Consider the following 14999-nt stretch of genomic DNA (forward strand, 5'->3'; position numbering starts at 1 on the left):
CCACAAAGCAAGTTCTATGGAACGGAAGACTAGATTCTGTGGTTCACACTGTTGCAAGCATAGCAGGCATGCAAACGATGACTAAAATAGCAAAACCAAAGTTTACTAGTCACATCATTATATAAAAACATTACTTTTATATAATCTGATTCCTACCATAAATTTTTAATCTTTTAAATATATTCCAATGAAATATGCCAGACTTTTGTATACCTTGAAGGGAATGCAAATTATGACCCTATGGAAAAACAGAGACAAAATAGTTTCAAAAATACCTTAAGAAGTTCAAGTCCTGAACGAATAGCTGTATCTGGACTTACACCCTCCTCTTCATCATCTGCTGTCCCTTCTATTGACTTATTCATCAGTTTTACTAGTGCACTATTAAAAGAAGAAAATGTAAATTAGTAACACTAATAGATTAGTAACTACCCTAATTACACTACAATAGAGCACATATAGAATCATAAGAGATAAGATTCAAAGGACATTCTGTTGGGAAAAAAGTTAAACTGTTCTCAACTTGACAGGTGAACTTCTTTTTAGTTTATTCTCCTAAAAAACAATGTAAAATAATAAAAACTCTGCTGCAAAATTTTAAAAAACAACTAAATTAAATGACACAATACTGGTAATATATTTCTGTAAATATAAGAAATGTTCATTTCCCTATCAAAAGAGATCATTTTCAGTTTTAAGACAAACAGTAATGTGGTAGTTGCTAAATGGGCAAAAGACAATTCACTCAAAACAAAATGCAAATAGTAAGTGCACATGAAGAAACATTTTGATAATGGCAATTAATGTACAGAATGAGTTATTTATAGAAACTTGTAATAAAGTAGTCATAAATAGATTCACAAATAATAAATAATTTCATTGTTGAAAATTATGGAATTAGTTTATCAAACATACCTACCACCACAAAATGGAACTTTGCCTGGTGAAGAGAAATCAGACTATACAGCAACATAGTACTACTTCAATTAAAACAAATCTGATTCTAGGTTTTGAGACTATTTACTTGTCAGTAAATGAAAGAAATATTACCTTACTGTTAGAGCATTAAATTATTACAACAAACAACACAGCAAATAGAAAATGTTCAAAATACAGTTGCATTAAATTTTTTCCTTTCATGTTATGCATACTTCACTCAAATTATTAATACACAGTTTCGGGGGTTTCTTTGGGGTTTTTTTAAATTCTAGTCTGAAACCATAGGCTCAAGCAATCCTCTCACCATGGCATCCCAAAATGCTGGAATCACAGGTGTGAGCCACCACACCTAGTCAATAAAAAGAAATTTTATAGTATAAAATATGTGTAGGATACAGAGGTTGAAATTTTTTTCACTTTTCTTCAACTGAAAGTTGTAATTATCCATAATAATAGGGTACATACTGATGTTTTGATACATATAATGTATACTGGTCAGTTCAGGGAAATTAGCATATTCATCCCCTCAAACATGTATCATTTCTCTTGTGGGGAACATTCAACATTCACCTTCTTCGGCTACTTGAAATGATACATTGTTGCTAACTATGGAAGTGCTATGGTAGTGGTATAGAACATGAGGACTTAACTCCTCCTGTCTAGATGTGAATCCTTTAGCAAATCTCTCCCTACCCTTCCATTCCCAGTTTCTGGTATCCTCTATTCTACTTTTTACTTGAGATCAATGATTATCTTCCACGTGAGTAAGAACATGTTTAACTTTCTGTTCCTGGCTCATTTCACTTAACATAATGTACTTCAGTTCCATTCATGGAAGTAACAGGAATTCATACTCTTTAATGACTGCATAGTATTTCATTGTATATCTCACTATATTTTCTTTTTCTTTCTTTTTTTTTTTTTTGAGTTGGGGTCTCACTCCGTCACCCAAGCTGGAATGCAGTGGCACGCTCACAATACCCAAGCATCCACCTGTTGAGCTGCAGCAATCTTTCTGCCTCAATCTTCCAAGTAGCCAGAACTATAGGCGCATGCCATCACACCTGGCTTATTTTTTGATTCACTGTAGAGATGAGGTCTCACCAAGTTGCCCAGTTTGGTCTCGAACCCGTGGGCTCAGGCAATCCTCTCACCTTGGCCTCCCAAAGTGCTGGAATTTTAGGCATAAGCCACCACATCTAGCCTCTTTTTTTTTTTTTTCACTCTGTTGCCCAGGCTGGAGTGCAGTGGCATGTTCACAGCCACCATAGCCTCCTTCTGCTGGGTTCAGGTGACCCTTCTGCCTCAGCCTTCCAAGTAGCTGTAACTACATATGCACACCAACACACCTGGCTAATTTTTTGATTTATTGTGGAGATGAGATCTCGCCAAGATGCCCGGACTAATCTCGAACCCCTGAACTCAGGCAACCCCCTCACCTCGATACCTCGATATCCCACTCTCCCACAGTGCTGGGATTACAGGCTTGAATGACCACGCAGCCCATTTCCTTTATCCACTCATTCTCACATGGACTCAGGTTGATCCCATATCTTGGCTACTGCGACTAATACTGCAATAATGCTGCAATAAGGGGTGCAGATGTCCCTCTGAAATACTGATGTTCTTTCTTTTGGATGTACACCAGTAGTGAGACAAGCTGGATCACATGGTGGTTCCATTTTTACTTTTTGGAGGAACCTCTATTCTGTTCTCCGTAATGTTAAAATTGACAGATGCTGAAATTTAAACTAATTTTAGTACTTTCATTTCCCCTTTTACATCACAAGAATGATTTTTTAATACATTGATATCTTCAGTTAATATAACTTTATTAAAAAAAAATAAGCTGGACTCGGTGGCTCCCCGAGTTTTGGGAGGCTGAGGTGAGTGGACTGCCTGAGCCTGTGGGTTCGAGACCCGCCTGCGCAACTTGGTGAGACCTCATCTCTACAATAAATCAAAAATTAGCTGGGCATGGTAGCGCGTGCCTGTACTTCCAGCTACTTGGAAGGTTGAGGTGGAAGGATCACCAGAGCCCAGCAGGTCGAGGCTGCAGTGGCCAGGAGCTGCCACTGCACTCCAGTTTTGAGTGACAGAGGGAGACTCCAACTCAAAAAAAAAAAAAAAAATACATTGATTGTGTATAAACATCAGCTTGAAGTAGAGTTCATATATAATACACCTACTTAAAAAGTACAATTTAATGCTTTTTAGTGTATTCACAGGGATGTACAACCGCTACCACAAACTAACTGCAGAACATTCCCTCACCATCCTATGTCAGAATCCCGTCAGCATCACTCCCCATTCACCTGTACTCCTTACAGCCCTAGGTATTTACTAATCTATTTTCTGTGTCTAAACATTTGCTTATTCTGAAAATTTCATATGAACAGAATCATACAATATGTAATCTTTTGACTGACTCCTTTATTTATTTTGATTGTTTATTTTTTTTTGAGTTGGAGTCTCTGTCGCCCAGACTGGAGTCCAGTGACCGCTTCCGGCCACCGCAGCCTCAACCTGCTGGGCTCCGGCAATCCTTCCACCTCAACCTTCCAAGTAGCCAGGATTACAGGCATGCGCTACCACGCCCGGCTGATTTTTTGTTTTATTGTAGAGATGAGGTCTTGCTGCCCAGGCGGGTCTCGAACTCGTGGGCTCAGGCAATCCACTCACCTCAGCCTCCCAAAGGTGCAGGATTACAGGCTGAGCCACCGAGCCCGGCTTGACTGACTCTTTTAACTTAGTATGTTTTCAAGGTTCAGCCAGGTTGTAGCATGTATTAGTACTTTTTTTTTTTGAGATGGGGTCTCATTCAGTATCCCAGAATGGAGTGTAATGGTCTGATCATGGCTCACTGCTGCCTCTACCAGGGCTCAGATGAGTCTTCCACATCAGCCTCCTGAGCAACTAAGACTACAGGTGCACGTCACCACATCTGGTTAATTTTTTTTAACTTTTTTGTAGAAATGGAATCTCACTATGTTGTCTAGACTGGTCTCAAATTCCTAGACTCACGTAATCCTCCTGTCTTAGCCTCCTATAATGTTGGGATTATATGAATGAGCCACCATGGCAGCCCAGTACATCATTCTTTAAAAATTTCAAATAATGCTCCAATCTATGGATATAAGAAAACTTACTTATCCATTCATCAGTTTACAAATGTTTAGGTTATTTGCTTTTGGGGGGATCTTATGAATAATGTTGGTATAAGCATGTAAGTACAGATTTTATAAGAAAACATATTTTAATTTCTCTTGAGTATATACTTAGGAGTGGAACTACTGGGTCATATGGTAGCTACATATGACCATTTGAGAAACTGCCATACTCTTTTCCAAAGCAGCTCCACCATTTCACATTCCCACCAGCAATATAGGAAGGTTCCAATGTTTCTGTGTTCTCACCACCATGTCTGTTTCGTATTACAGCCACCCTATCGGGTGTGATCTGGTATCTCACTAAGGAGATACACAAATCTACAACAATCCCAGTCTACGTGTTCCTTTTTCTCATTTTCCAACAGTTACAGATCCTAACCATGCTTATGTACATCTTAATCCCTCCAATGAGTTAAACCTCATCTTTAACAAAAAGGGGAATCATGAAGGTCTGGAGAGGGGTGACCTCTTTTCTAACTGTCACACCTTATCTTCCAGCCCACTCTGATTGGTGTCTATTGTTTTGTCACATCACGGGGAAAGATGTCTATCTTCCTACTCTGACTCTTTAGGGATGCTGCTCCATCTCTGTTACATTCTGCTTATCCCATCTTCATCCTCTCTTTCAATGAGCAGTTTTCCAGCATTTAAATATTCAAAATTATTTAGTCAACAAAACACAGCAAGAAATTTTTCTTGTTGCTGGGCATGGTGGCTCACACCTGTAATCCCAGCACTTTGGGAGGCAGAGGCGAGATGACTGCCTGAGTCCAGGGGTTGGAGAACAGCCTGGGCAACTTGGAGAGACCTCGTCTCTACAATAAATCAAAAAATTATCAGGGTGTGGTGACACACCTGTACCTCCAACAACTTGGAAGGCTGAGGCAGAAGGATTGCCTGAGCCTAGCAGGTCGAGGCTGCGGTGGCTGTGAGTGTGCCACTGCACTCCAGCCTGGGCAACAGAGTGAGACTCTGACTCAAAACAAATACAAAAAGAAACAAAACTTATCCCCTTTTTATATCTCATGTTCTCCATTTTACAGCGGTGTACACTGATTATCCACATGTCAGTTCATCTGACAAAGGAGAGTTCAGAAGTGTGACCAGTCTACTTAGCCCTTTGGATTCCCTACTGAGGGCAGCCAGGTAACACAATGCTCAGTTTATCCTCAATCATTTTCTCTGTATACCATGATATAGACATTGGGAAGGACTGTCCTACTCCTTCCTGAATCCATGAGAATCTGAAGTCCCTACAGAAATGGTTGAGAAGATTGTAATCCCCCCACTCCCGCTCCCATTTCCTAATCCAGTGAATGCTGATTAGTACTTATTTGGCAACTGGAGAACATCTGAGCCTCCCAGATTTTACTCCCTCTTTGCCTTCTGTGATATCACTCTTTTCTGATTTTGTGCTTTTGACATGTTACCTCAAAACAATATTTTAAAACTTAACTTTATCTTCTGCCAGCTCCTTAATTTCTGATTTCCCACAGAATAGGTCAGTAGGGTGACTATAGTTCACAATAATCTACTGTATATTTCAAAACTGCTAAAAGGGAATAATTCCAATGTTTCTGGCATAAAAATAAATGTTTAAGGCAATGTATGCTACCTGTTTCACCTTTACAAATTATACAAATATATTCAATTATAACATGCACCCTGAAAAAATATGTATAAATAATGTATCTGAGCCGGGCTCGGTGGCTCAGCCTGTAATCCCACGCCTTTGGGAGGCTGAGGTGAGTAGACTGCCTGAGCCCGTGGGTTTGAGACCCGCCTGGGCAACTTGGCGAGCCCTCATCTCTACAATAAATAAAAAATTAGCTGGGTGTGGTAGCGTGCGCCTGTAGTTCAAGCTAATTGGAAGGCTGAGGGGGAAGGATCGCCGGAGCCTAGCAGGTCGAGGCTGCGGTGGCTGGGAGTGGCCACTGCACTCCAGTCTGGGCGACAGAGTGAGAATTCAACTCATAAATAAATAAATAAATAATGTATCTGTTTTAAAAAAGGATAGTCAACAGGTTATTGCTATGAATTGTGCCCATCCACTCCCAACTATTCACATAAATTCTATTCCCCAGTATGTCAAGAGTATGACTCAACTTGGAAATAGGGCATTTAGAGAGTTGATTAAAGTAAAATGAGGTCAAGTAGCTGGGCCACATGAGGTCAAGTGGGTGGACTGCTGTTCTTGTAAGAGTGGGAGATCATGACACACACACACAGCAAGCACACAGAGAAAAAAACCACCACGCCTGGCTACTTTTTCTCTTTGTTATAGAGATGAGGCCTCACTACGTTGCCCAAGCTGGTCTCAAACTCCTGGCTCAAGCATTCTTCCTGTGGCAGCCTCTCAAAGTGCTGGGATTACAGGTGTGAGCCTAAGTGCCTGGCTTATATAAGTACATATAAGATAAAAATAAATACAAGAATTTTTTGAGAAGAAAATATGTCAAGTAAAGGCAAAGATCATAAAATCAGGACTTTCCATTTGAATGATGCATGCTAATGCCACCAAAAAGAGACACAGAGAAGGATTTAAGGTCTTTTTAGAGGCCCAGAACATTGTTTTCTTTTTGAGGAGATAGCGTCTCACTCTGGCCCAGGCTAGAGCATAGTAGTATGACCACAGCTCAATGTTATGCTAGCCCTGGGATCAAGGGTTCTTCCTATATAGCCTCCCAAGTAGCTGGGAAGACAGGCATGTACAACCAGGCCCAGCTAATTTCTTTAAACTTTTTTTTTTTTTAAACTTAGAGATGGGGTTTTGCTATATTGCCCAGGTTGGACTTGAATTCCTGGCCACAAGTATGTCTCCCTCCTTGGCCTCCCACAGTGCTGAGATTATAGGTGTGAGCTGCTGCATTCATCATTAGAAATTAAATTTACAACACTATAGTTTGAGACTATAATGTAATTTTGAGTGAATATATTTCCTGTCTTACCTTATGGCTTCTGAATCAATGTGCACAGGTGCAATTCTTTCCAACAAAAATTTGACCATCTCTAGAAAAGGATTTGTTGGCTGCTTAGGATTTGCAAGTTTCCGGGCTATTTCTCTCTATAGAAAGAAAAAAATTTTAACATAAGTATAATTTGCTTCATGTTTTTGAAAATAAAAATGATTTCAGGTAAACAAAGTATTAAAAGATTCAAAACCAGGAGAAGTAAAAAAGAAGTTGCTGCTTCAGACTCTACTAAACTGGGACAGTAAAGAAAAGGAGTGGATGTGGTTTCTGAGTGAACATATTTCTCCTATGAAATGACTGTCTAGTGCAATAGCCTTCTAAATGCTCTACTGCTGAATAAAATGAAATCCAACAATTTATACTTTTAAAGGAATGTTTTATTGGTTGTTATATTTATGCTCTTTTGACAGAATACCGTGTTCTGTTGCAGTTAATTTCTTATTTTGGAAGGAGGAATCAGGCCGGTGCGGTGGCTCAAGTCTGTAATCCCAGCACAAAGGGAGGCCAAGGCGAGAGGATTGCCTGAGCTCAGGAGTTTGAGATCAGCCTGGGCAATTGGTGAGACCTCATTTGTACAATAAATAAAAAAAATAAGCCAGGAGTGGTAGCATGCGCCTATAGTTCCAGCTCCTTGGAAGACTGAAACAAAGGATCGCCGAAGCCCAGCAGGCCAAGGTTGCAATGGCCATTGAGTGTGCCACCGCACTTCAGTCTGAGGAACAGAGTGATTCCAACTCAAAAATAAATAAATAAATAAATGGATAATTTAAATAAAGTACGAAAATATTTATAGGTTTTTCACTTCTGGAAGAACCTAGTTGAGGGACAAATGGAAACCATGTATTCCTCTAGAATTGTATTTATAATAATATCATTGAAAGCTGCTAGGTGGACTCAAAGTAGAAGTAATTGTCTTGCCAGGCATGGTGGCTCATGCCTGTGATCCCAGTACTTTGGGAAGTGGAGACGAGAGGATTGCCTGAGCCTACAGGTCAAGGTCAGCCTGGGCAACATGGCAAGACTTTGTCTCTACAAAAAATCAAAACATTAGCTGGGCATGGTGGCATGAGCCTATAATTCCAGCTACTAGAGAGGCTGAAGTAGAAGGATCTACGGAGCCCAGCAGGTCAAGGCTTTGGTGGCCATGAGCATGCCACTGCAATCCACCCTGGACAACAGAGTGAGACTCTGACTCAGAATAAAAGAAAAAAAAAAGTATTTTTTTTACATCAATATTATATCAAATATCTCCTATGAAAAAAGATATTCTTGCTGAAAATCTCTAAAGAAGATGAAAAATTAGTCATTACAGAGACTGGATCCTCCAAAGATAAGGTTAAATTTACAATGTGTAGGACACTAGGGCAAGAAATTTAGATTAAGAACAGGTTTTTAATCAAATACTTAAGATAAATAAATGTGAATCTTAGCTGAGGAGATAATGCCATCAAATGTGCCTTCCAAACTACAAAGCAATTAACAAATGATAATCACTCTCTATATAAGCTTTACTCGTAAAAAACCAATACTTCAATATTATATGTTCAGGAGGACAAAGGAGAAAGGGTGAAAATTATACCCTCTGTGACATACTGACAGATTATAAAGGTCATATTAAACTAGATATCATCCATATTTGTTAGTAGAGTGTAAATCCAAAGGATTGAGATACTGAAGAAAATTTTTTAGACATTAGGAGAGCCTGATTTATTAAGTAAGGTGTAATTAACTGAGCAAGATTTTAGTAGTTTAGAAAAGAGTAATTTTCAGTGCTTAATCATTACATACTTTGCCCTAAGCCACAGGTTCTTATTTTAAATCTAAATTTAAAAGCTGTACTATCATATGAATTTAATCTTTTTTTGGTGAAATATCTCTAAAAGAGGATTTTCTTTCTTCTAGTACAAAATTAGGTTTCTTTACCTAAGAAAAATATATCAGAGGTTTTCTAAATAAATAGAAAAACTAGGCATTGGGAAAGACAATTATGGTAGCTCATGTGAACAAGCGTAGAAGAAATAAAAAACCTATGGGGAAGAGAAGAATGCAAAATTATTTAAATGCAGTAACAGAATTATATAAAATACATCTATGTATATAAATAATACTAAACAGTTTTTTTTTTTAACTGATACTTTTGTATTCCCATCTAACAATCTTGGATTTAGCTAATCCCTCTTAACAATACTTTATATAGCCAACCTAGGTCAGCTGGCAGAAAGAAATTAAACAAAAATAAAGAAGCAAAAAAAGGAGCTGTGCATGAGTGTGGTGGTGCATGTCTGTAGTCCCAGCTACAGAAGGCTGAAGCGGGAGGACTGCTTGCACCCAGGAGTTCCAGGTTGCACTCCAGCCTGTGCAACAGAGCAAGATGCTGATGCTTAAAAACGAGAGTTACTTCTGTATCTCTGACAATGCTTTGGAAACATCTGATGAAAATACGAGCTATCACCACAGATTAAAACTACTATTGAAATACATAGCTGAGCATACTACGCACACTTAAGGAATATCAGAGAGGTAGTAATAGCTTTATTTTCAATGAGCTTACAAATTATTAACTATTATGAAAATAAAAAATCTATATATGTATCTATATATCCCCTTTTCTGTTTGCACATCCTTTCTTTAGCAACGAAAAAATGTATTCACTTTTTTTAAAGTATGTTCTTTTTTTTTTGAGTTGAAGTTTCACTGTCACTCAGATTGGAAGGCAGTGGCATGTCCCCGGCCACCGCAGCCTCAATCTGCTGGGCTCAGGCAATCCTTCCACCTCAGCCTTCCAAGTAGCTGAAACGCCACCATGCCTGGCTAATTTTTTTATTTACTGTAAAGATGAGGTCTCGCCAAGTTGCCCACGCTGGTCTGGAACCCACAGGCTCAGGCAATCCTCTCACCTTGGCCTCCTGAAATGGTGGAATTATAGGCGTGAGCCACCGCGCCCAGTCTAAAAGTATTTTTTCAAGTTTACAATAATCCCTGCCATACACTGTTTATCTTCATAGTGAACCAAAATAAATCCTAAGGAGTCCAGGCACAGTGTCTCTCGCCTATAATCCCAGCACTTTGGGAGGTTGAGGCAGGAGGACTGTTATGTGCCCAGAAAATCGAGACCAGCCTGGCGACATGGCAAGGTTTCATCTCCATATAAAAAATTAGACGGTGTGGTGGTACATGCCTTTAGTATCAGTTACTTGGGAGGCTGAGGCAGATGGATTGCCTAGGAGGTCAAGGTTATTGTGAACCATGATCCTGCCACTACACTCCAACCTGGGTAACAGAGTGAGTCTCTGACTCGAAATAATACTAATAATTCCTAAGGGAATGTGACATTATCACTATTTTTGCAGGTGGAATTAGTAAACTAGGTGAGGCTATAGCAGTTTCTCACAAGAAGCAATTTCTAAAGGTTTAACTTTCACATAAGAGATTTGCATCATTCTCACTGAATTAAAAAAGACTAAAAAAAACCCAAAAATCAGAAAACATTCTATGATTGTTACAAAATAGCATAATTTGGCATTTGTCTCCCCTTTCCTTCATTTATTTCTACCTCCTCCATGTGATATAACTGAAAATATACAGAACACCAGGCCTGAATCTCAGCTCCTGAACCCAACTGGTAAGAGGCTATCTTCTCCTACTCCTAAAGTTTATCTCCTCTGATCGATATTTAATCAACCAACTGAACAACACAGAAGTCATGCTTGACAGAGGTGTGTAATATCAACTCATTCTTTAAGACTCAATTGAGAAGTCACTAATTCCAAATCCACCATTTCCCTGACTGATTTCCCACATAAAAAAAGATTATCTGGGCATGGAACTTCTGGCTATTTGGAAGGGCAAGATGGAAGGATTGCCAGAGCCCAGCAGGTCAACTCTGGGGTGGCTGTGAGCATGCCCTCCAACCTGGGCGACGAAGTGAGACTCCAACTCAAAAAAAAGAAAAAAAACCCAAACAAATATAATCCTAAGTATTTCAGAGCTCACAATATTGATAAATTCACACAAAACACTGCATCTAAAACAGGCTTTAATGAAAAATTAATTCCTGTAAGTAAAGCTAGGTGATCAAGCATCAAGTATAATTTACTAACCACACAAACATCTGCCTGTTTACAGGAACAGGTTGGGCTAATTAATAATTCCAACTGAGAACGCAGTTTCTCATCATCACCGAGAACCTGGTTAAATTTCTTCACAAAATCTTGTGCTTTCCCAGGATCAGGCAAATTCTCTATAAAATTAAAAGAGAATCAATATTAGAAGAAGAAAACTACAAAACTAAAAGGAAGTGTCTTAAAAGTACTGCTCAGGTTTAAAAAAAAATCAGCTAAGTGCTTCTAAGAAATAAAACAAAGAATCATTTTCTTTTACTCGGCAGTAAACTGACAGCTAATTAATTTGTCTGTACTGGTGTTTCTTATGTGCTTACGCAGCAATATACTCACTTGCGATGGTCATGAGTTTTCCAAACATAGCTGAGCAGTTAGCCTCTGACTGAAATTTAAAACAGACCGAAAAGATCAAATCACACGTGTTCTGTAACAAAAATCAATCTCATTATTTTACGTTTTTCATAAAGTTAGAAGAAAACTCATCAAAATCGACCAAAAAGAAAACGGGTTACCACGCATACAAAGTTGATATCAAAGAACTGGAGCAGCAACAACCACCAAGTTAAGACAAATAGAAGGAAAGGATATGTTTGCAACGAGGAATTAAAAAATTAAAAGTGTGTAACTTTCATATGAAAGTTATTTTGCCACAAGATTGAAGATACATGAAGCAGTTAACATATATAAAATTATTATATTAAAATTACTGAAACCATGTGCTACAGAAAATTAACAGAAAATATGAAGAGTAGAAAATTGTTCTACTTCTGAGTAGAGTTCTATTAGCTATTTTGTAGCCCATTGCTTAAATATTTTCAGAATAAACTCCTCTCTAAAAAGTACTCCTCTTTCTCCGTCATATAAAACATTACTTTAGTATTAGTTTTAACTTATATTAAATTTGAATAATTTGGTTCAGAACTCAATAAATTATTACCCTATGGGTCATCTGTTTTCCTTGGTAAAGTTTTGTTAGAACAGTCATGACCATTAATTTATGTATTGTCTACGATTGAATATCTGACCAGAAATCATATGGCTTACAATCTAAATTTTTATTAATTGCTGATTTATTAAAAAAGTTTGCAAGCCCCTAGGCTAGGCATTCATGGACCTTTGAGGTGTCTGCATATAGGTTCATGGTTAAGAACACCTATTGGACCGGGTACTGTCGGTGGCTCATGCCTATAATCCCAGCACTTTGGGAGGCCAAGGTGAGGATTGCCTGAGCCCACGGGTTTGAGATCAACCTGGGTAACTTGGGAAGATCTCATCTCTACAATAAATCAAAAAATTAGCCAGGCATGGTGGCGCTTGCCTGTAGTTCCAGCTACTTGGAAGGCTGAGGCGGAAGGATCACTTGAGCACAGCAGGTTGAGGCTGCGGTGGTACTGAGCATGCCACTGCACTCCAGCCTTAGTAAGACTCCGATTCATATATATATATTTTAAAACTATTCTGGTGAATATACTTATTTGTATAACAGAAAATTCAAGTTTTCCCCCATATTACAAAAAAACCCAGCTTATCTTTCTTAATTTGATATTGGCATACTTAAAGAATTTATAGGCCAGGCTCAGTGGCTCAGCCTGTAATTCCAGCACTTCGGGGGGCCGAGGCGAGTGGACTGCCTGAGCCCACGGGTTCGAGACCTGCCCGGGCAACTTGGCAAGACCTTGTCGCCACAATAAATCAAAAATTAGCTGGATGTCATAGCATGCCTTAGTTCCAGTATCTTGGAAGGTTGAGGCGGAAAGATTGCTGAAGCCCCAGCAGGTCAATGCTGGGGTGCCACTACACTCCAGTCTGGGCGACGGAGTGAGACTCCAACTCAAAAAAAAAAAAGAATTCAGAATTTATACCTGACTCTACACTGAAGGACCATGAATCATTCAGTACAAACAAACTGACTCCTAATCTTGAAATTTAATTCTAATTGATAAACTGTATAAACTCTTAGTATCTAAAAACTTGCTAAACTAGAAGACATGGTTTCTTTGCTCATGCTGGAAAATTAGAGTTCATAATATTTGCTTTAAATGAAAATTGAGCTCAGACAACTATAGAAATGTTTTACTGATGTTTGGAAAATAAAATATCTGAGACATTTTTTATATGCTTCATTATATAGAACTACAGATATCTGAGTGGCTGTAATAAACTATATACAAATCATGAACCTACTGTGGGCTGCTTGTGTAAATCCAACAGTTCGCGTACATGACTCCGAAGCATGTTCTGACACTTCCACATTTCATTGAGAGCTCTGGAAATAATGTTTTAAATATGACAAAATACACTGTGTAATAACATCGCAAACTATTCAACATTACAGCTTTTCTCATTTCACAGTATATATACAACATTCTTCCTTTAAATCAACCTAAAATTTTAAGCACCAGGGAATTTATTTATTAAGATTTCAGAAAGCTTAGTATAAATGGCAAATATAAGGCTTCTTACACGAGATAATGTTTGAGAAACTTTGAAGAGTAAGTAATAAGGAGATTGGAAGATGTTCTAAACTGAGATAGCCAGAGAGTTCTGACACAAGAAAAGATAAAATGTCATCCAAGTGCATGCCACATAATAGAAAACTGAAAAGCAAGCATATGCTTGGGGCACAGGGTGTTAGTGGAGAGCAGGAAGAAGCTGGAGCATGCCATACTCGAAGGTTAGACCATGAAGGCATTCTCATGCCAGGTTAAGGAAGATTCGCGAAAGGCTACAGACTATTTTTAAAAAAGAAACGTCTAAGAAATGACATATATTCAAGATGCCAAATTTAAACAGATTATGTTTATTCTATACTCTTCTTTCTCCCATGAATGCAGATTTTCTTCTCATTAATTCTGTATTTCCAGGTGCCCAGAGTACCTCTGAGACATTACTCTTTTGCCAGATATCATGAAATATATAAAACTATAAAAACCTTAAGCCAAGAAGAGCATCTGTAGTCATTTGTAAAGCTTTTTAAAATGTTGGCTATTACATCTTGTTAGGATGTGCCAAGGATTCACCATTACCCCAGTGGAATTTTCACATAGCCTTACTCTCAGAATGTGGTAACATGCAAAGAAGCCAAACTGAGACCACAATCCGCAAAATAACTAGTCTATGCTATACTCGCCCAAAAAACTCAAAGTCAAAAAGAACAAAAAAGACTAATAAATGGCCCCCACATTAAGAAACTAGAGACAAGACAACTAAACATGTAATGTGTAATCCTAGACTGAGCAAAACGTTACCCATAAACAACATTACATGAATATAAATGACTTTCACCACTAAACAGCACACTTAAAAACAGTAAATTATGTATGTATATTTTACTTAAACAAAAAGAAATTTTAAAAGAACATTGTATAACAATTGAGAGTTGAATATATATTATATTAGACAATAATATTGTATCAATGTTAAATTTCTTGATTTTGATAAGAATACTCTGCTTATTTAAGAGAATAATATTGTTCTTAATAAACCAACACTGAAATATCTGTAGGTAAAGGGATTGGTGTGCTAGCAAATTCATAGGTCAGAAAATATCTAAAGCGATAAAGAAGGGACAAATGGTAAACAGTCAAAAAGATGACCAGGGTCAAGAGGATGTCACAGTACATTGTATTATTCCTGAAACTTTTCCATATATTTGAAAGTGTACAAACATTAAAGTTTTATATCCATAAGATACAGTTAAAATCTTAACTCAAAAAATTTAGAATTCTTAATGATTTGGACTCATTTACTTTGTGTTTTTAATTAACAAATAAAAACTATATATATTTATGGTATAA

General features: G+C 38.0%; 1 protein-coding gene across 1 annotated transcript in view; it reads right to left on the reverse strand.

Moving 5' to 3' along the window:
• Positions 1-14999, reverse strand: part of PDS5A (PDS5 cohesin associated factor A) — a 133683-nt gene that overhangs the window by 45542 nt on the left and 73142 nt on the right. The window contains exons 13-17 of the mRNA XM_021710572.1: positions 13387-13468; positions 11536-11584; positions 11182-11321; positions 7058-7173; positions 276-381 (exon numbers count right to left, since the gene is read on the reverse strand). Of these exons, the coding sequence (XP_021566247.1) occupies positions 276-381; positions 7058-7173; positions 11182-11321; positions 11536-11584; positions 13387-13468 (493 nt within the window). The remainder of the gene's footprint in view (positions 1-275; positions 382-7057; positions 7174-11181; positions 11322-11535; positions 11585-13386; positions 13469-14999) is intronic.

This window comes from Carlito syrichta, unplaced genomic scaffold, assembly GCF_000164805.1.
Source record: "Carlito syrichta isolate Samal-C Ts95f unplaced genomic scaffold, Tarsius_syrichta-2.0.1 Scaffold290082, whole genome shotgun sequence".
Taxonomy (NCBI): domain Eukaryota; kingdom Metazoa; phylum Chordata; class Mammalia; order Primates; family Tarsiidae; genus Carlito; species Carlito syrichta.